The sequence below is a fragment of the Alligator sinensis genome, unplaced genomic scaffold (assembly GCF_000455745.1).
Source record: "Alligator sinensis unplaced genomic scaffold, ASM45574v1 scaffold998_1, whole genome shotgun sequence".
Classification (NCBI taxonomy): domain Eukaryota; kingdom Metazoa; phylum Chordata; order Crocodylia; family Alligatoridae; genus Alligator; species Alligator sinensis.
The window spans coordinates 848,645-869,970 of record NW_005842630.1 but is presented as its reverse complement, the minus strand read 5'-3'; the positions used below and the strand labels follow the sequence as shown (position 1 = coordinate 869,970).

General features: G+C 49.0%; 1 protein-coding gene across 2 annotated transcripts; it reads right to left on the bottom strand.

The window, feature by feature from the left end:
- Positions 1-80: 80 nt before the first annotated feature.
- Positions 81-10,713, bottom strand: BTBD18 (BTB domain containing 18). 2 transcript variants are annotated; one of them, XM_006033412.3, is made up of 3 exons: positions 10,676-10,713; positions 6,516-6,686; positions 81-4,248 (listed from the first exon to the last, which is right to left on the bottom strand). In XM_006033412.3, exons 2-3 carry the CDS (start codon positions 6,643-6,645, stop codon positions 2,090-2,092), a joined length of 2,289 nt encoding a protein of 762 aa, XP_006033474.1. In that variant the 5' UTR covers positions 6,646-6,686; positions 10,676-10,713; the 3' UTR covers positions 81-2,089. The 2 variants fall into 2 exon arrangements, with proteins under 2 accessions (XP_006033474.1, XP_006033473.1); XM_006033411.3 differs by lacking the exon at positions 10,676-10,713 and adding an exon at positions 10,149-10,249.
- Positions 10,714-21,326: the final 10,613 nt, after the last annotated feature.

Below are 21,326 nucleotides of genomic sequence, written 5' to 3'. Positions count from 1 at the left end.
GTGAGAACTTAACTTCGGCATGGGAAAGTCAGCTGTGTCTAACATCCTGCCTTGGGGGAAGGGAGTAGGGATAACTGCTAGAGGCCCTGTCCCCTCTCAGGAAGTGTCTTCTGATCTCATACAGCACAGCCTGCCACTAGGGGGAGTTGACTGCCTGCTCTGCTGCATCTCAAGGAACAGGATGTGAACACATCAGTGCAAACAAGTCCAACACTTTATTTCAAACTGCAACCTATAACACTTATTCCAGCTTCTCCTTGCTGTTACCTGTTCTCTGTTGCCACGGGGAATTCCTGGAGCAAAGTGACAAAGCCCTCCACTAAGAAAGGCAAAAGGAGTATCAGGACATACCCAGGTGATTTCACTTTTGTTACGAGAAATCAAGAATTGCAGCAGATTGGAGGTAATGAACACAGCAGTAGATTGCAGTTCAGAGAAAAGGGTCCAGATTACATAAGAGGACAAAGCTAGCAGTTCAGACAGCACTCTGTCCTGTGAGGGGTGGAGAACAGGGAAGGAAAAGATAAGGGACTGCCAGTTATTGAGTAAATGAACAACCTGCTGCTTACCTCAAGTGCTGGGGCAGGTACACAGGAATAGGGAGTTGAATGAAGGACTGTTGCTAGTACTATTGCTCTGCAAATTTGTCATAGAGGTGTCTGTTTGAAATGAGTTTACTTTTAAGACTTGGTATGTCCACCCTGCAATGATTGTAGCTCACAGAAACTAATCTCAGCTGCCTACAAACTAGCAAGCTCTAGTGGTGCAAGTGGCAGAGCCTGAAGTGGGGGGCAGGGGTAGGATTCATGAACAGGAAATAGGGGACTTGAATCATAATCATGGCCCAGCTTTACAAACACATTGCTTGAATGTCCTATCATGTTTAAAAGCATCTGCAGATGTTGCTTTTTGGCTTCTCTCAGAGGGCTGAAAAGGTTTGAGGGCTCCTCTCAGGCAGAAAGTTGAGGAATTCCACATTTTGGCTGAAGCTCCCATCTTTGGCCTAGATGCAAAGAACCAACAAACATGCACACAATATGCAAGCAAAAAGCCCTCTTGGTTCATTCTAGAAGTCTCAGACAAGATTTGGAGCCCATGCTTGTTAAACTAGCTAATGCAGACATTTCTTCACAAGCCAACAGTCACAGCAGTGTAGGCCTGAAACAGGATAAGGGCATTAGGGACAGACTGGACAAGGGCCCCTGCAACAGAGGTGCAGACAGTTAAGACAGTTGAGACATGAATGGAGATGAGTCAAATGCACAACGGAAGATAAAGTAAAACTGCAGCAAGGCCAGGACTACCCAGTGCCAGGCAGAAACACTGGGAGGATGTTGCTGGATGTCCTCAATACTGAAGATTCACATCAGCTCCTTTGAAAAAAATTACAACACTGAAGAAGGCAAACTTCCTGACCCTTTTCCCTTCCCTTGATGTTTCCATGCCCTTTAAGTCCCCCTGGAGGCTATTTCTCTTCTCAGCACACAAGCAGCTCTATCTTGCACGTAAGTTAGCTCAATGGGTCTCATAACAAAAAAACCCAAAAAACTTATAACCTGTGCACCTGTCTAGGTTGCTGCCATAGCAAGCTCTTCAAAAAGGAACTGCTTAAGACCAAGCAGGGTAGGGCAGTTTCCACCCCACCATTCCTCTCTATCCCAATGCCTTGGCAAGTTTCCTTTAAATGCAGCAGCCATTAGAGCTCTATTAACTTCGCAGATGGTAAAGTAGGTCACACTGTGGCCACACCATTCTCAGCCCAGTTGCACCACCCCCAGGGAACTGCAGGGTGTTTCTGGTTCAAGCCAAATCCCAGCTGCAAAAGCAGACACTGCATCTTGGCCTTGCCTCACTACTGGATCTACCCATCATGCCATCTGGAGGCTTGTTTCCCCCTCCCCTCCCTCCAGGAGTCTTTTAGCACCAAGGGAGGTCCTTCAGCAACCAGGGCCTGCAGATTCCCAGCCTCAAACACCTGGATTTACTCATTTATTTAACAGCACCCTCCAATGGTTAAGTATTAGCTGGGGCAACAGCATCTCAGGCATCAGCAGAGGGCCACCTCACCAGAAATCAGGCCCTGCCACTGCTAGTTCAAAACATCCACCTCATCATCCGACTCTGAAGAGGGATCAGGTTTGACACACAGGACACTGATGGGAGTTGGTCCTTCTTCGACCCCTGTCACATCAATTATTTCATCCATCTTATCTCCTTCTGGGCTGTCTGAGGGTGGTGTCAGGTGGGAGTCCCAGTTGCCACGCTCTTTCAGGTTGCTTTGCTGTAGCACCAGTGGCACCTGAACATCAGGTGTAGTCTCCATCCCAGCAGTTTCTGCATAGACTGACCAGGTGGTGCAGGGCTCCCATCTGTCCCCCCCACCATCTTCCACTGGAACAGGGGACCCCAAGTCTGACCGGGTTTCCTTCCTCCCAACCAATGGTGAATGGCATTGAAGATTGTGGGGACTGGAAAGTCCAGCAGACATGGGGCTGGGGCAGTAGCTACTTGGCAGAGCTTCATTAAGGTCTGCAGGGAAGGGTGGGACAAGCTGGCCACACACAGGGTATCCCACAGCATCTCCAGCTGCAGAGCTGAGAAGGGGGCTACCCCTACCCTGCTCCCCTCCTGGCATGAGTACTTCACTTGCCTCATTCCATTCTGGCCAAAGCTGCATGTCCAGGGGTTGCCATTCCCTTCCTGCTGCTGCATCAGCATCCACTAAAGCTGCATCTAACCGGCATGATGGGCCTGCAGAAGGCTGCCCATCATCCACCTCTCCCAGCTTAGCAAGGCATGGACCTTCCATGGTACTGCTGTTGCCTGCCAGCATCGAGTCCAGCATCTGCTCCAGATCCCCTAAGGGAGCCAAGTTCCCAAATTCATCACCCTCACTCAGCTGGTCTAATACAGTTCCTTCCAGCTCACAGGGGTTTCCACAGCCTGCTTGCTCACCCATGGACATCTCTCCTAATGCCTGTTCCACTGAAGCCTCCTCAGGGAAGGGTGCGGTCTCTAGCCTTCCTGGCAGCTGCGCTGCAGAGCCAGCTGAGCATGTCCCTTGCAGCTCCAAGCAACTTAAGTTGTGTGATTCAGAGGCTGAGGAGGATGCCACAAAGGACACGTCCTCTGTAACAGGTTCTGCATCCATCTCTCCTGTGGTCTTGGGGGCTCCCTGGGCAGCTGGCTCCTGTACCACTTCCCAGCAGCTACCATTGACAGCCTTCCTCAACTTCACACGCCGGACATGCCCCTCAGAAGCTGTGTCTGAACTGGAGGCTGATGTGCTTGGACTGCGCTTCTTGATACTGGCTTTCAGAGGTGCAGGGGAGCTTTGGCTCCCACATAAGAGGCTGGCCTGGTCTGGCTGACCTGTCTCATCCCCGCCTGGCTTCTTCTGCCGCCAAAGGCGCTTGATGGATGTGTGAGCCTTAGTGAGGCTCTTGGCGCTGGGTGCCTCTGTGGTACCAATGCTGGCAGGAGGCGGCAGTTTCAGGCGGCTGAGCTTTATTTTCCTTGGCAAGGGTGAGCCCTCTGTGAGGTTCCCTCCCCCGGATGAGTTCTGCTCCACCTGCTTACAGCTCTTCTTGCCCTGTGACCCTTCCCCTTTCCTCAACACCCTCCCCCCACAAAGGCTCCTGGCTAAGCAGCTCTGGGCTCTTGTACCTTCAGTCTCTGTGGGCAGTGCAGAAGTAACAGAGCTGTCCTGCATCCCCAACTGAGCCCCCTTGCTAGGGGCTGCTGCTGTGGCTGCCCCTTGCTGTACACATTCCCTTGGGCTGGCAGGCACTTCACTGTTGCTTGAGGGCTTTGCTATAATGTCCTGCTTGCCAGCCACCATGGGGCTGGGAGTCCGGGAGGCAGTGGGAGTTGGGGCAGGGCATGGCTCGCAGGCCTGCAACATGACCCTGGCAGAGATGGGAGCTGAGCTGGGCGACTGTAGGCACTCCCGGTTCAAGCGCCGGCCCAGGGCTTGCTTCACAAGCTTCCCACCCTCCAGCTTCAGTGACTCCAATTCTGACACTTGGAGCTGCCGGGCAGCAGCCAGGACATCCTGTGCCTCTTCCCGAGACACCTCCATCTCTGATGTGTACAAAAAATCCACCAGCTTCCTCAAAGTCCCAATCTTCAGTCCCCGGAGCTCCAGCACTACCTTGCGGCCCTTGGGCGGCATTTCGCGCTCCAGGCGCTCTGTGAAGAAGGGGCTGCAGGCCGATAGGATGCAGCAATGAGCTGGGATGGCCTCACCTGCAAACAAAGGAGCGACAATCAGTACCATGCATTAGTCCAACTCTACCACTAAATTAGCCATTACTGCTCTCCTTCAACTCCTCTTGTCATTGGGTACTTTCACTGGGGGTGGCAACAGCCCCTCTAGGCTGCCTAGGGAGGGTGGGAATAAACAGAAACCCAATTTATCTTAATTCTGGCATCCTTGAAAATCACACTGCATCCAACCCACACCTTGGGTATGCTACATGTCATCACTATTGCCAAACCCAAAAGTATAAAAGTCATGGGTGAGAACCCCTCTATCTATATAACCGTGCATTTAGCAGGACATTTTTTTTTTTGCTCCTGTTGGTTTCTGAATAGTCAGGACAGTCTCACTTCAGGCTTCTAAAGTTTCCTCCACCCAAGAAGAGCTTGAAGCTCCCTTTGGATTTTAAGTGAAATCTGAGTGTCTCTTGAAATCTCCTGACTCCAGCAGCTGGGGCTTTAAGAAAAAGCAACAAATATCACAGGAGTTACAGTAAGATCAGAAGAGTTGGCAGTACTCAGTTACGGTTCTTTAAGCAGCCCTAACTCAACTGTCTTAGAAGATCTCTCCAAAGGAAAGACATCTACAATCTTTCCCACTCCTCTAACAGACACATGCATATTTTCAACTGTATTATCAGTCAAGTAAAGCTCATTGACAAACCACCCTCAATAAAAACAAGCTGTTTGTTCCCATTTTTAAACAAGCAAAAAATAACATATTTTTGTCCCTGTCTCCTGTGTCTCAGTCCCTGATTGATTAGACTACACCCCAGAGTGCTTACACAGGTGGACTATGCAGACAGCCACCATTAGCTACTGAAGAGACTACAAAGGTAAGGGGACTTTGGGCACAAACCAGCTATACAGCAGGTCCCAGAACCCTGATGAGTAGGGATTTTCCTGAGGTACATATACATTTCCCTTAGTGCAGCCCTGACCCAGCCTTGAACATTCCCACCCCTAAGCAGCACTGCTTATAGCAGACTTAGGCAAGCACTAGCTCAGAAGGCTGTGGAGGCAGTCATTTTGGCTGCATCCCTGTTTGGCTCTTTAGTCAAGGAAGTCAGCAGCAAGGAAGCTGGTGCTTGGGCCAAAATTCCCCTGCTGCAGTATAGACTACTCCCAATGAAGATAGGGCTGGGTAGAGAGAGAGGAAAAGCACAGGGGAAGGTGCAAAACTCCTAGATTTTTAAGCATTCAAGACTGCCTTAACAGAGGAAATGTCCTGATTGCATTTACATTTCCCCTTCCAAGAAAGAGTGCAAGAAAGATGATCTGGCACATGGAAGCAAATGTTTACATCAGTGCAAGACTGACAGGCAATATTTCTGTAAACCAGCTGGCCTGCAAGACTTAAAAGCTCTCTCTATACCCACAGATGAATAACGTACAGTATGAACAAGCTAGAGAAATGTTCCTCAAACATGTGCCCACTTCACCATTGGTAACTTGAGCCACATGTTGACTCACCTTCTGTATGAGTCCTCTGCACAAGTTTGCTACTGAAATAATTCCACAAGGTGCTGCGTTCTACAAAGGGTGCTCCACCCCACATTTCTCAGCATTTACTTTTGGCATTAGACAGCCAGCTTTTTAATTATTTTGATTTTAACTTTACAAAGCAGTGGGGAACCTGCTTACAGCTGAATAGGAAGCCCTTGCTTCCAATCTTCCACCACCACCATTAAGTTTCAGCAGAGCAAAAAACCACTTGCAAAATACAAGTGGGAATCATCCTCATGCAGAACAAATCAGGAACCATCCAAGATCAGCTGGATTAATGAGTCAGAAAGTTTCAAAGACAAGAAAATGCTTGAGTTGGACAAAACTCACATGAAGAGGGGTCACAATGTTCCAAGCAAAGAGGATGCACAGCTAATTTCCAGTTGCCTACTAACAGACAGTAACCCAGCACCACATAGGGGAGCTGCTACTTGTGGAACCTCTGTGGAGCCACTTCCACTTTTCTAATTACAATCCCTGAACAATCAGAGCCAACTGACTGGCAAGCCCACATCAGTATCACCATTCCCAATGATGCAGGCCCCCACAGACAGCACAGCAGTACAACACATGCTTAGTGGTGCCCCACACATTAAAACAAAACAAAACCCCATTAGTAAATACGTGCAGCTAAAATCCTATGGAAAGGTCTATCGACTCACATGACCAGCACTGCGGACATTGCAACCGTGGACCTTGGTACTAGCCTACCACCCTTGTTTAAGCCCACCTGGGTCAGTGCTGATTACCTTCTGCCTGCAGGATGACGTCGCAGAACACATCTGCCCTCTGCTGGCGATGGAGCTGCAGGAAAGCCATGCGGAGGAGGCGGGAGTTCCGGTACAGGATCTTGGAGCCAGCAGCTGCAGGAGAGCACATGTCCGTGCCCCCTTCCCTTCAGAGCCGGATGCCAACCCCTCCTGCGAAAAGAAGGCAGTTTTGGGAATGTGGTCTGCTTTCTTTAGGACAGCACCACTTGATAGATGTAACTGACAGGGCTATCTTGCTGCTTCTAGTCTATGCCAGCTTCTGCCTAGGCACCCCTCATCCCCCAATCCTGACCCACTGCACCCCTGGTACAGTGAAAATCAAGTCATTCGTAAGTACATTCAGCTATTGTATATGCACACGCTCTTTCCTCTGAGACAACATTATGGATAATTTTAGCCAGTAGGGGATGCGGAGTACAGGGCCTCTGGAAGAAACATTATAATGAATGGCGATGTAGTTTTCCTTCCCCAGATAGTTCTGCATGCTGCCTGTCACTGCCAGTTAGGGGCTCTAACCAGGCTAGTTTAGAGGGCTGGGGACTAGACTGCTCACAGACTGTGACAGAGCCTCTCACCCAATTGTAGGAAGCAGATGTTTTAGAGAATGGGTGTTCAACCCCTGGCCACAGGCCAGGTCCAGCCCGTGCCATCTCACCACCCGACCCATGGGGCTCCCTACGGGTATGTGGGGAGCCCCATGGGCTGCAGCCATGTGTGTTAGATCTGGTGCACAAAGCCTGATGCCAGCACATGGAGCCAGGCAGAAGCGGTGCAGGGCCCTGATCCTGGTATGTGGGGCCCACTAGGAGTAGCATGAGTTCTGGGGTCCTGATCCCAGCACAAGGCACTGAGCAGAGGTGTCACAGGGCCCTGGAACCCAATTCCCATCTGTGAGGCTGGGTGGGAGCAGCACAGGGCCCCAAGCCCTAATCCTGGCACATGGGGCCTGGTGGGGGCAGCATACAGTCTAGACCCTCATCCTGGCATGCAGGGCCAGATGGGGACAGTGCAGTCCAGATCCAGGTGCGCAGGCCCGATTCTGGGATGTGGGATCTGATCTGGTTTGAAGACGAGCCCTGCAACATTCATTTGGCCTATGGGGACAAAAGGCTGAGCACCACTGATAGAATGGTTTGTCTATGTTATCTAGGACTTTTCCACCTGGGAAATGCCCTGTCAGCTATACCAACACAGCTCCAACACCTCTCATGGACTCTGAGCTTCTGTGCCTGCAAACCTTTCTTGTACAGCTACACTGGAACAAAATACCAGCAAAGTGCTCCTGCTGTGGACCCAACCAATACCAACAGAAGCACAGAGTTGCTGGCCTTAATTGGATCAGCTGTAGGTGTTTTTGCTGCACAGCCATCAGCCTTAAGTCCCAACCTCACCTCATTCCCTACCTGATATAGTATACCCATGCATCAGAAATCTGTTTTGTCGGCCCTAACTTATTCTGGTGTAGAAGCAAGGTGTGAAGTCGTTGTTTGGCTGGTGGATGTTTTACTTTATAGCACGTCCCAAGCAACATATACCAACCAAAAGCAGACTACTTTTACATCAGAGCAAGGCTTTTGCCTACATACATGTAAGTTGTACTGCCTTAATTCTACTGGTGTAGTCAAATCCCCTTACAGGCAGTTATGCTGACATTGGTGTGCTTATACCAGGATTGCTATTCCTGTATGACAAGGGTGGCCAACCTGTGGCACATGCCACAAGTAACATGACAGTCAGTGTTTGACACACAGCAGATCAGAAAGGGGACAGGCAGCAAAGTGGCAGATAGGGCAGGAAGCAGAAAGCAAATCAACACATCAGGCAAGGGAAGGGGATCAGAGTGGCAGCTGGGGAGGATTTGGGGCTAATTTGTGATACATCTGCAAAAAGGCCCTCAATACTATATGAGAAGGCAATAAATTGTATTGATATATAATATGGCATGTGTATCCCAGTACAAGCATGAGGATATGGATACATGAAAAAAATATCTTGGAATAAAAGGGAATTTACCCACCCGCATGCAGTTTACTTATAATAAATGAAAGATAACTCAAGAGCTTAGCCCTCCAAGAAAAAAAAGAATGAGGGTACTGCAGGTTATTTATTATTCATTTACTGTAAGGTACAGGATGCCCATGGTCAGTTATTATAGAACAGATGATTCACAGTAAATTCTTGCCTCAGGCTCATACCATGCATCCACACCCATAACTGACAGTTATCCTCGAACAAAATTGGTGCACAGACGGGGCTTCGGATCCAGTCCACACTAACAAGGGTTTGCTATTACAGCTATGCCAGAGAAAAACCTTAAGTGGAAATACAGCTTGTACCCACAAAGGGAGTTCTTTGCTGATAGTTAAACCAGCTCCCTGAATGACATAAGCCAGTGGTGCCTGACCTTTTTTGGGATGCAGACTGGATGAGCAATGCAAGGTCAGACTGTCGGCTGGATCTGGTCTGTAGGCCCAATACTTCATGCAGTGTCAGCCCAGTTGGAGCCCAGTTCAGCCACGTGGAAACAGCCCAACCAGGGCCCATGTAGCTAGCCAAACCCCAGACAGCTGCATTGGGCAGCTGAGCACCATGTGGCTGCATCAGGCTTCAGCTTGATCCAACCATGTGGAAATGGGGCCCAGTCCCTCTGCATGGGTCTGATCCAGCCACATGCGTCTTGGAAATTTGGCCATGGGGAAGCAGTAGGGAGTGTTAATACCCCCACCACCAAATTTCTGGACCCATGTGCCAAATTACATGGCTCTGCAAGGGAGACCTGGCCTGCAGGCTGAGCAACCCTTACATAAGCTATTCAATCCAAAAGGACTTATAAGGTTCCCTCCCCGCAGTCCTCACAGCAAACCAATTTAACTATGCTACAAAACTTTTTAGGGTAGGTCAAGTCAGAGTATGTTAGACTAGTATAACTTTATCAGTTTAAATGCTTCATGGTATACCAGACAATGTTTTTGCATACATACAAGGCCTTATGAACTTACACGGACCTCTTTCATCACAGTATCTGAACATATTTCTCCTCATGGCACCTCTAAGGTGGGGCAGTTACCGTATAGCTGGGAAATTATGGCAAGCTCACACAGAAAGTCTGTGGCACCAGAACATGGGTCTCCCAAAACCCAGACTAGTGCCCTAAGCACTGTATCAGCCTTTCCCTCGTGGCTTTATGCATGCAGCTAGATTTCATAGATTTCTAGGGCCAGAAGGGACCTTGTATAATCAAGTCTGACCCCCTGCCCTAGGCAGGAAAGAGCACTGGGGCTACATAACCACAGCCAGGTGCCTAATATTTTCTTTAACACCTCCAAGGTGGGGGAAAGCACCACCTCCCTTGGAAGCCGATTCCATATTTTGGCAACCCTCACCATAAAGAATTTCTTCCTGATATCTTCCTGATAGCTAGTCAATTAGGAATCAGGAAAACCTTGAATGTATACAAAAATGTAATTAGCAGTTGGCTCATCATCACCAATCATTGCTTTGTGGGGACAGGTAGCCTACAAACCTCATCTGGAACCCAAAGCCACAGAAGAGTATATGTGTATGTGTGGGGGAAGGGGGCAGGGAGTGAGGGAGAAGCAGGTTGTGGCATACCTGTTATTTCAGTTTATGGGGCGCACAGAGGGATGCTCAACACAAGCCGAAGGCTGCCAAGCACAAGGCCCCTGGAAAAGCACCTGAGTATGGTGCTATGGAGGTAGAGGAGAGGGGCTGGGTGCTGCCAAGACAAAGAGAAGACACCTCACTCCAATGTAAGAAGCTAAGGGACTGCGCCCTTCTTTTGGGCATGGGCTCCCCCCACCTCCCAGAGAACTGTCAGAGAGGGGCAATACCCCACACCCATTGCCAAGCCAGCAGACCCCATTATTACAGAAAGATCCCTGCTCCCCCTCCCCTTCATCCTACCACAACCTCCCATAAAAGGAGCTCCATTCCCCACTCTCACCCTGCCCAAGTGGGGCCCCTCTGCAAATGGGGTCCACTTCCCAAAGCCCCGCGGCGGGGGTTCATCTTCCCCAACACAAACCCGGCGGGGAGGAGGCTCCATTTCCCACCCACCCACTGTAAGCAGACCCCACCCCCCGGCCCAAAGACTCTGCTGTACCCCTGCCCTGCAGCACCTGCCGCAGCGCACGAGACCCGCCACCGCACGCGGTCCGCGCCCGAGCACTGCTGGGCGGGGCCTGTCTCCCCGCCCAGGCCAGCAACAGCCTCACCATTGGCCAGGCCTTTGGCCAATCAGCGCGGGGGATGGGTTTGGCGGGAGCAGCTCGTAAGGAGCCGTTACAGCCGCTTGTTGCGAGGTGGGGATTTTCTTCTTGTTCGCAGTGGTCTTCAGGTCAGTTCAGTCCCGCATCAGAAGCCCAGCACTTTCACCTCCTGGTGTTTCCAAACCTCGCCGTTTGGGAGGGAAAAAAAAGTTTGAAAATCCAGATCTGACACGGATTTGGACTTGATTTGGCTTGGAACACGGTTTGGGTTTTTTTTAAGAAAAGTATGAAAACCCAGATCTCAGGCCCAGCCTCCCTGGTAAGCCTGAGCTGCTACGTGTGCCTGTTTAAAACTGAGACAAAGAAAATGGCCCCCCTAACTGACTGATCAAATTTAGCAGGTTTAAAATTTGCTTAAGAAAATGTTTCAAGTGCAGCTTATGTGCAAGCGTCGCAGAGCTGGAAGAGAATAGAGGACCCTGTGCACGGTAGCCCCATGGGTACACAGTCAGTTGACGTATGTTGATGGTTGGTACATATGTTGGCACAGGCTAAAGCACGTAGGAAGTCCCACTGCCGGTGCTGGCCTGGGGAGAAGGGGTAATGTATCCCTTTGTTTTTAGCCCTTCCTTGTTTTTAAGTCAACGTTATTATATTTGTGAGGGCAGGGGAGTGCTCATAAATTCTGGGGTTTGTGGACCCTGGACTTGGCCAATCAGTGCTTTCCCTGGTCACCACTCCTGGCAAACAGCCCAGTGAATAGGGTGGCCATCAGAGGACGTTCCGGTTTTCTGCTGTTCTGTCCTCTATTGATACGAAACCTGATGCTTTTATGTCCTCTTTTTCTCTCGAAGAGAAAAATAGAGAACATAAAGGCATCCGGTTTTGATACCAATAGAGGACAGAACAACTGGACTGTCCTCTATGATGGCCACCCTACCAGTGAAGCACAACAGGGAGTCCTTGCCTTGTCTTAGAGCCATGAACGATGCATGTCCCCAGCGGCTGTGGGGGCATGGCAGCACTGGTGGTATCAGGAGCACAGTGGTGGTGGCGAGAGCGTTGCAGCGGTTAGTGGGGAGCTTCTGCAGATGCCACCAGCACTGTCAGCTGCGGGGGGTGAGTGCCAACCAGCAGTCGGTGACCACCCACAGATGCCACCAGCAGTGGTGTCAGCAACGGGGGTGGCGGCGGGTGACTGCTCTCCTTTTCGTAGGGTTGCACCGCCATGCTCAGGGGGTGCATGTGCACCCCCTACACGTCGCCACTGCTGAGAACCCAGTCGCTGAGCCTGGCCAGTCAGTGTGCACTTCAGCTCCTGCTGCCATGTCACCATGAAGCATGACTGGGAGGGACAACTACTTCCTGAGTCCCAGCACTAGCTCAAACCTTCAGCTCCTCCTCTGGACTGATCACAGAGTCCTGGTCTTCCACACCCGCTGGACAGTTTGTACTGGGGGACTGTAATAAAGGTTGGACAGTCCCTGGGGTGTGGGGAACCAGATTACAATCTATGCTGTAGCTGAATATGTCCCTATCTCGGAGAGGGCCTGATTCCTCTCTGGGGGTGGGAACGGTGAAAGAGAGAGAGAAAGAGGAGCCCCAAACTACCAGAGTGCAGGCAGAGTCAGGGGGAGACTGTGCACTGCACAGGCTGAAAGCCCAGTGCAGCTATGGAGGCCGTAACACAAATGGCTCTGCTAGACAAGTTTGACTGTACGAATGTGGGCAGCTCGCCTTGCTGGATCAGGTTTGAGCAGTTCCAAATGGTTTCCAGTGTACCAGAAAGAAGAGAGGGATACCAGGTAAATGCCCTCATCTTTGCCACTGGAGAGGCTGCAGATGATGTTGTATGTGCCCCATCCCCTCCCCCACACTGAGGAGGAGAAGACAGACTATAAAAAATTGCAAGAGGTTTTTGATACCCATTTCATAGGGAAAAGAAAAGCTATACATGACTAAGCCAAATTTAATATGAGATACCAGGGGAAACAGCTGAATCTTTTATTAGTGCAGTTCACGCTGTTGCTGATCACTGCAGTTATGGAATTTTGAAAAAGAACTCATAAGAGACAACACTGTTGTAGGCATTAGAGATGCCAGTTTGTCAGCACTGCTGCAGTTAGATCCAGAACTCACTCTAGCAAAAGCCATAACAAAAGTTAATATGCAAGCGACAATAAACAGCAGTATGATTCACAGACATACCTAAAACTTCATCAGATAATACTGATACAGTAAAAAAGACAAGATGTAAGAGAGGAGGGGACCCTTACATCTAAGATACAATATAAAACTAGAGCAAAGATGGGGCAAAAAGTCAAGAAGCTTTTGCAGAGAAAGCAGAGAAAGGTGTGGCACATGTAGCCACATCTTTGGCAACAATGTCCAGTAATCAGTACAGAATGCAGGAGATGCCACAAGAAAGTGAGTGCAGGGGGAAGTGGCGTCAGATAGCAACAAAGTGGTACACTAATATAGATCTCAATGGTTGAATCCTTACATTCAAAATAGATGCTGGAGCTACAGTTACTGCCATTCCTGCAAAAGATCATGATCCATCCTGGGATGGATATCTGCAAAGGCCAGATAAAATTCTCAGAGGGGCATGTAATACTGCATTAGAAGTGTGGGGCCAGTTAAAGGGGAAATTGGAAAAAAAGAAGAAAAGTGTTGTCAAAACCTACCTATATATGGTACAAGTGTTAACTGTTCTCTTACTGGGATCGCCAGCAATACAAGGACTATGCCAAGTGAAGAAAATAGACTTGATTAATAGCAAAATGCAAACCATACAAGAGATGTATCCTCAGGTCTTCACAAGATTGGGGAAGCTGTCCAGGGAGTATAAAATTAAATTGGTGCCAGCGCCAACTCGTTTTGCTCTAACAGCTCCTTGGCACGTCCCCATTCCTTTGCAACAGAGAGTCAAGGAAGAATTAAAGGGGATGGAAGCAATGAGTATGATTTCCCAAATAGATGAACCTACGGACTGGTGTTCAGGAATAGTTGTAGTACTGAAACCCAGTGGAAAAAATTGCATTTGTGTGGACCTTACTCAACAAAAATGTATGCAGAGAAAGACTTGCTTCTTACATGTAGAACAGACATTAGCTCAGTTCTTAAAGGCTAAAGTGTTCTCAGAATTGGATGCTATGGCAGGGTTTTGGCAAATTTCTCTAGTTAAAGAATCTAGACTACTAACTACATTCTTATCCCACTTGGGAGATATTGTTTCAACCAAATTCCTTTTCACATATCATCAGCACCAAAGCATTTTCAAGACAAATCTCTCAGATTGTGACAGGGCTTCCCAGAATCCTTTACCATGCAGATGACATGTTAGTATACGGCAAAAATAAACAGGAACACAGTAAACACCTGCATGCTGTTTTGCGATGCTTCCAATAATCTGGTCTCATTTTGAAGGAGTAATGTGAATTTGAGAAGGAACAATTAAAATTAGTTGGACATATTAACAAAAAATAGAATTCAGCCAGAGCCAGACAAAATAAAGGCATTGCGCGCCTTATCTGAACCCCAGGATATTCCTGCTATAAGATAATAGCTGAGTATGGCCAACCAGTTTGGAATTTTTTTGCCAAATATAGCACAGCTAACAAAACCCTTATGAGATATCTTCTAAATGGAGGCAATATGGGAGTCTGGAGGAATGTAAAACAAGGGGCAATCAGCACAATCACAGACCTAGTAGTATCACCACCTGTTTTAGCACAGTGTTCAGTAAATTACTCCATAGTAGTCACAGCAGATGCATCTTCACATGGTTTAGGAGCAGTACTCATTCAAACACAGCCAGAAGGACACTGGAGGCCTTATATCAAGGTGTCTTACAGGCACTGAGCAATGCTATGCACAAGTTGAAAAAGATGCCTCGGCAGTTACTTGAATCTCTGAACCATTCAGCTCATTCTTGTTTGGTCTGAATTTTTAAAAAGAAGCAGATATTTGGTGACACTGTGCTGGCATTGCTGGGATTTATAGCCTTGGATGACCTTCCACCCAGACTTCAGAGATTTTGACTATGATTGATGCAGTTTTCTTTCATTATTGACCATTTACCAGGGAAATGAACAACAGAAGGATGACACATACCAGAAACTAGTTAATTTCTCTCAAAACAGATGGGGCCACAGGACACAACCTGCAAAAGACCTACGACTATACTGGCAGAACTGAAATGACCTCCAAATGGCCAATGGTCTGCTCCTTAATGAAAGATGAACTGTAACCCCTCAGGAGCTTCAGGAAGAAATGCTTTTGAAGATCCATGAAGGACACCAGGGTATAAACAAATGCAGGACAAGAGCACAACAATCTATTTGGTGGCCTGCCCTGAGGAAGCAAATTCAGATTTTAGTAGGAGGTTAGGAGGAATGCATGCAACAAAGAAAAAATACTATCTCCAGAGCCATTACTTTCTACAAAGATGCCAGATAGATCTTGGCAGCAGGTTTCATAGTTTCATAGTTGGTAGGGTCGGAAGGGGCCTGAGCAGATCATCAAGTCCGCCGCCCTGCCATGGGCAGGAAAGAATGCTGGGGTCAAACAACCCTGGCAAGGTGTCTATCTAGCCTCCTTTTGAAGACCCCCAGGGTAGGAGCGAGCACCACTTCCCTTGGAAGTTGCTTCCAGATCCTAGCCGCCCTGACTGTGAAGTAGTGCCTCCTGATATCTAGCATGAATCTACTCTCCATCAACTTATGGCCGTTATTCCTTGTTACTCCCAGTAGGGCTCGGGGGAACAGGGATTCTCCCATTGCCTGCTGGTCTCCCTTGGACAGTTTATAGACGGCCACCAGATCCCCTCTCAGCCGTCTCTTGTGGAGGCTGAACAGGTTCAGGACTTGTAGCTGCACGTCATAGGGCCGCCCCTGATCATGCAAGTGGCCCGCCTCTGGACCCTCTCTATGTTGTCCACATCCCTCCTGAAGTGCGGTGCCCAGAACTGGATGCAGTACTCCAACCGGGGCCTGACCAATGTCATATAGAGGGGGAGGATCACCTCCTTGGACCTGCTTGTGATGCATCTGTAGATGCATGACAAGGTGCAGTTAGCCTTGCTGACCGCATCTTCACATTGGCAGCCCATGTTCATCTTGGAGTTGATAATGACGACTCTGTGCTGACGAGAAGGGAGTTCCCCAGCCTGTAGGTATGGTGCTGGTTCTTTCTCCCTAGGTGCAGTACCCTGCACTTGTTAGTATTGAATTCCATCTTATTCTCAGCTGCCCACCCCTGTAACCTGTCCAGATCCAATTGCAGCCTGTCCCTCCCTTCTGGCGTGCCTACTTCTCCCCACATCTTAGTGTCATCTGCAAAGTTGAACAAGGTGCTTTTCACCCCGTCATCCAAGTCGCTGATGAAGATGTTGAACAGTGCAGGCCCAAGGACCGAGCCCTGGGGGACCCCACTGCCCACATCCCTCCAGGTCGAAAATGACCTGTCCACCACCACTCTCTGGGTGAAACCCTCCAGCCAACTGGTGACCCATCTGACTGTGTAGGCATCGACATCACAATCTCCTAATTTTTTAACAAGAATGGGGTGAGAGACAGTGTCGAAGGCCTTCCTAAAGTCCAGAAAGACCTGCCTCTAACGAACCCATGTTGGTTGCCCCTAAGCATAACCTCTCCTGCTGGCCCCTCATGGACATGATTTTTGAGAGAATTATTCTGGCACTTACTCAGGAGAGATGTAAAACTAAGTGGCCTACAGTTTCCTGGGTCCCCCTTCCTCCCTTGTTTGAAAATGGGAACCACATTAGCCCTTTTCCAGTCCTCTGGCACCTCACCAGAGCACCACGAGTGCTCGTAAAGCTATGCCAGGGGTCCCGCAATGACCTCTGCTAATTCCCTCAGCACTCTGGGGTGGAGGTCGTCAGGACCAGCTGATTTGAACACGTCCAGTTCTACCAGAAGTTCCCTGGCTAGGTCCTCACTGACCCTGGGCCTGGCTGTGCCTCCCCTTGGACCATCGGCGATCCCGGTGGGGGGGATGACCTGGTCCCTGCTCAGAAAAATGGAGGCAAAGAAATTGTTAAATAGGTTAGCTTTGTCGTCTGGTGAAACCATCAGATTTCCAAGCATGTCCTGCAGAGGCCCCACGTTACCCGGAACCTTCTTTTTACCCCCTATGTATTTAAAAAAGGATTTCTTGTTATCCTTGATCCGGGTTGCTAGTCCCAGTTCCATCTCCGCCTTGGCCTTCCTAACAGCCCTCCTACAATCCCGAGCAATGGAGGTATAGTCCTCCCTGGTGATGGCCCCTCCCTTCCATTGGGTGTATGCCTCCTTAGCTTTGAGACGTTTCTGGATGCTTTTGGTGAGCCATGGGGGCTTTTGAGCACTCTTGCCCCGTTTGATCCATGTTGGGATTGCCACCCTTTGGGCTTGGAGGATCATCTCCTTCAGGAACAACCACTCTTCTTGGACTACCAACTCCCCACCCCTCCGGGACCTCAGTGCATCCCCAACTAGTCTCCTTAGCTCAATGAAATCCACCCTCCTGAAGTCCCGGGCTGCTGCCTTGCTGCAGGCCTTTGCCACCTTGCGCTGGATGGTGAATTCCAGTAGGCGATGATTGCTATTGCCCAGGTGGTCGAGCACCTGCAGTCCCCTCACCAGGTTGTCGCTTGTGGCAAGGACCAGGTCTAACAAGGCATTTCCCTTGGTGGGACTGTGCACCTCCTGGGTTAGATGGAGGTCCTGCAACACGGCTAGGAACCTACGTGAGCGGTCAGACCTAGCTGACCTCTTCCCAGCAAACGTCCAGATAGTTTAGGTCACCCATGATGACTACATCTTTTGACTTAACTGCCTCTGCGAGCTGACCTGAGAATTCCCAGTCTAGCTCTTCTCCCTGGTTGGGTGGTCTGTAGTAGACCCCCACTGTTAAGTCTCTTTCCCCCCGACCCCCTTGTATTCTGACCCAGAGCACTTCAGTCTGCCCCTCGTCTGACCCAGTGCTGCTCGTTGAGGATGTGAATTGTTCTTTGACATAGAGCACCACACCCCCACCTTTCCTCCCTGTTCTATCCCTCCTGTACAGCCTATAGCCCTTGATGTTCACCACCCAGTCGTGCGTTGGATCCCACCACATTTTGGTGAGCCCCACTATGTCTGGGTTGGCATTAGCTAGCAGGAGGGCAAATTCTTCCTGCTTGTTCCTCATACTACGAGCATTAGTGTATAGGCATTTAAGGCCTCCTGAAAGTGTATGCAACGCCCCCCTAATCCCAGGACTATCCGGGTCTCTAACCTGGGTATTTCTTGTGCTCGTTGTCAGTCTTGGCTGGGCTGTTCTTGTGGGTGGCACTTGGTTTGGTGTTCCAAGGCTCCCTCCGACCTTATCCTCCCCTTCCCCCAACGAGCCTAGTTTAAAGCCCGACGGAGAAGATCAGCCAACCTGAAAGAGAGCGCATGCTTACCTTTGGGGGAGAAGTGAAGCCCATCCCACCCAAGCATGTCTCTTGTCTTGAAGTATGGGTCATGGTCCAAGAAGCCGAAGCCTGCCTCGAGACACCATTCTCAAAGGCTCAAGTTGACCTCTCTGATGCAGGTCTCATGGCGTCGTCCACGTCCGCTCACTGGAAGGACAGATGAGAAGACCACCTGTGCCCCTGTCTCCTTCAGGTAGGAATAGATTTATTTTTTTGGAAAGGACACAGCTGTTATTGAAATAGATTATTTCTACAGATACATTGACTTGACTTGACTTACACAGACTTCATCAGCACAGCTCATCCACAAACTGAAGTCTATATTTGCAAGGCCCAACATTTCTTAGGTTCTCATATTGGACAATGGACCTCAGTTTACCTCTGAGTTCTTCCTAAAGTTTGTAGAGAACCTGGATTTTCAGCATCACATTAGCAGTCCTCGCTATCCTCAGAGAAATGGAGAAGCTGAGAGAGCAGTACAGACCCTGAAACAGCATCTATTTAAATTCAGACATACCATTCTGGCACTCCTAACATATCAATCTACACCATAGTTTCTCAACCTGTGGTACTCCTGGGGGTACATAAAACACAACTCTCTCCCTCTCTCTCGCCCTTTTTTTCCTCTCTCGCCCTCTTTTCCTCTCCATCTCGCCCCTTCCTCCTCTCAAAACTATGGCAAAAAATTTGGTACAATTTAAAAAGACTAAATTCCCCAGTAATGATTTGGTGCGCCGTGCTTTGTGCAGCACTGGGTTCAGCCCTCCTAGCTTTGGCCAACATCACCTCCAGCCCAGGTACATACTTCAGTTGTGCACCCCTGGTGTAAAAGGTGGCAACCCTACCACACCAGTTCAGACATCTGTCATATCACAGCCTTATACACACAGCCCTTTTTCCAACATATGGTACACAGTAGTCTGTAAATATAAAATCCCCATGAAAATTGAGTGTTGGGGTACTTATTAAAATTTTCAGAAGTTAGGAGGTACTTGCTACTTAAAAGGTTGAGAAACACTGATCTACACCACTGATTCTCTGTGGCTGAACTGCTCGTGGGATGATGATTTAGGACACCATTACCTATGGCACCAATACAGCTTAACCCAAGACGGCCCAATCTAGAGGAATTTAAGAAAAAGATGCTGAACTAAAACTTTAGCAACAAAGAAATGTCAACATTTGACACAGCAAAACCATGACCAAAGCTGCTGCCAGGGGACATTTTGGCTCAAAAGCTCCTCTGTGAAATCCTATGAAATCTGAACTTTCCTTTCTATCCAGGAGAACCTTTACAATCTTTTCTCCAATGCCTAATGAAGGGTGTCTGTGCCCGAAAGCTTGCAATTAAAGAATTTTTTTTCAAGATTTGCAAACCATGCCAGAAAAGCAGTATATTCCACCTCAAAGAAGGTTCAGTTAGAGGCAGGAGCTCTACAGAGTTTAGATCGGGGTAGGCAATTATTTTGGCTGGAGGGCCACTTAATGAGTTCTGATGAGCTGTCAAAGGGCTGCACACACAAAACAGCATCTTCTAAAAGACTGTAACACATTATAGATTAAAAAAAAACAAATCATATACTAAAAATCAAATATGTACTGTAACATTTTATTTCCAAAAAATATTTTTGTTCCAATTTCATTTTTTTTGAGTAGCATATATAGATAGAGGCAGTTGCGTAATAGCTAAAAATGAAGTCTAACCCTTGTGTGGGGGGTAAGGGGCTGCCCCCGCGCTAGGTCCCTGGAGCCAGCCAGGGGTGGGGGGAGGAGCAGGGGGCAGGTGCTCCGCCCAAGTGGCTGCACCTGCCCCTGTGGTGCTCCGCACAGGGCCGAGCCCCGCCTGCTCGCGCCTGTGTCTGCTGGATGGTCCCAGCCGGGCCCAGTGCGCATAACTTCAGCAGGGCTGCTTATGGTGTGGCAGCAGACGCCTGGTGCCGTTTGACTGCCCTTAGCTCCAGCAGCTCCTCCTCCTGCCCCTGCTGCACAGCTCTGAGTGGGAGGTGGGAACCTGTAACCAGGCAGCTTCTGCCCCAGCACGCAGTGCTCCAGCTCCCCACGACTTCCCACCCACTCCACCTGCCCTTCTCCTCCAAGAGCGGGGCAGGAAGAGGTGGAGGGGCCACTGGGGGGAGCCAAGCAGCTGCAGCCTCATTTGGAGCAGGCTGTATTAGGGGGACTGTAATACAGATGGGACAGTCCCTGAAAGGGAGTCAAATTACAACCTGTGTACTATGCCTGCATGTGTCTCTTGTCTTCCTCACACCACATTTTCCATTTTTTTTTTAAGTCTACTCAGGTGTGTATTACAGCAGGGCAGGGTTGATTCATGCTCAGACTGTCCTGTGGCTGGGAACAGCAGAGGATAAAAGTACAGTGACATTCCAGCCCTGCTGTTTCTTTCTCTTGGCTTATTTCCTATACCAATGGCTGCAAAATCCAACAGTGCTATGCTAACCCCTTGTTCACCTCTAAGGCACCAATTCTAATGCAGTGACAAACTGAGGTTAATTGGTTGGCCTGAGCTGGTAGATTGGAGACAGGCTTCTCATGATTTGGGTATTCATTACTGCTAGCCTCAGGTTGCTTTCAGGAGGACTTTGGCTCCTAAATAGTTTTACATGATTCTGAACAGAGAACTAGGTCCTAACTCACTCATTCAACCCATGTCTACACTAGAAGCATTTCCTTAGTATTGAACAGACAGAGTTCTTGGGTAAATATGATATCTTTTATTAGACCAACTAAATAGTTTGAAAAAAAATGTTCTTTGCAAGCTTTCGTGCACAAACACCCTTCTTCAGGGCCAGCATAGGGAGAGTGCTGTCATTTTGTGTTCTGGATGGAGTAGAAGCCAATATGCAAAATGCAGGTCTGTGAAAATGCAAATACATGGCAGTGAGGATCAGAGGCATGGGAGACAACAGGTGAGACAGGAAGATTGGGGGGGAGGAGGAATGTTGCCCTGGTGCTACAATGTAGCTGGTAAAATGCTGACAGGTTACCTGGGATTATCAGATGGCAGCCAGGTTATAATGTGCCATAAATCCAATGTCTATAATTAGTCCATGTTTTTTTGTATCCAGTAGATTTATGCAG

Excerpts from the sequence above, each read along its gene's own strand:
- BTBD18 (XM_006033412.3), bottom strand. The coding sequence starts at position 6,645 with ATGTGCTCTCCTGCAGCTGCTGGCTCCAAGATCCTGTACCGGAACTCC. Across the intron at positions 4,249-6,515 it reads CGTCATCCTGCAGGCAGAAG|GTGAGGCCATCCCAGCTCAT; the intron begins GTAATCAGCACT and ends CTTTGTTTGCAG.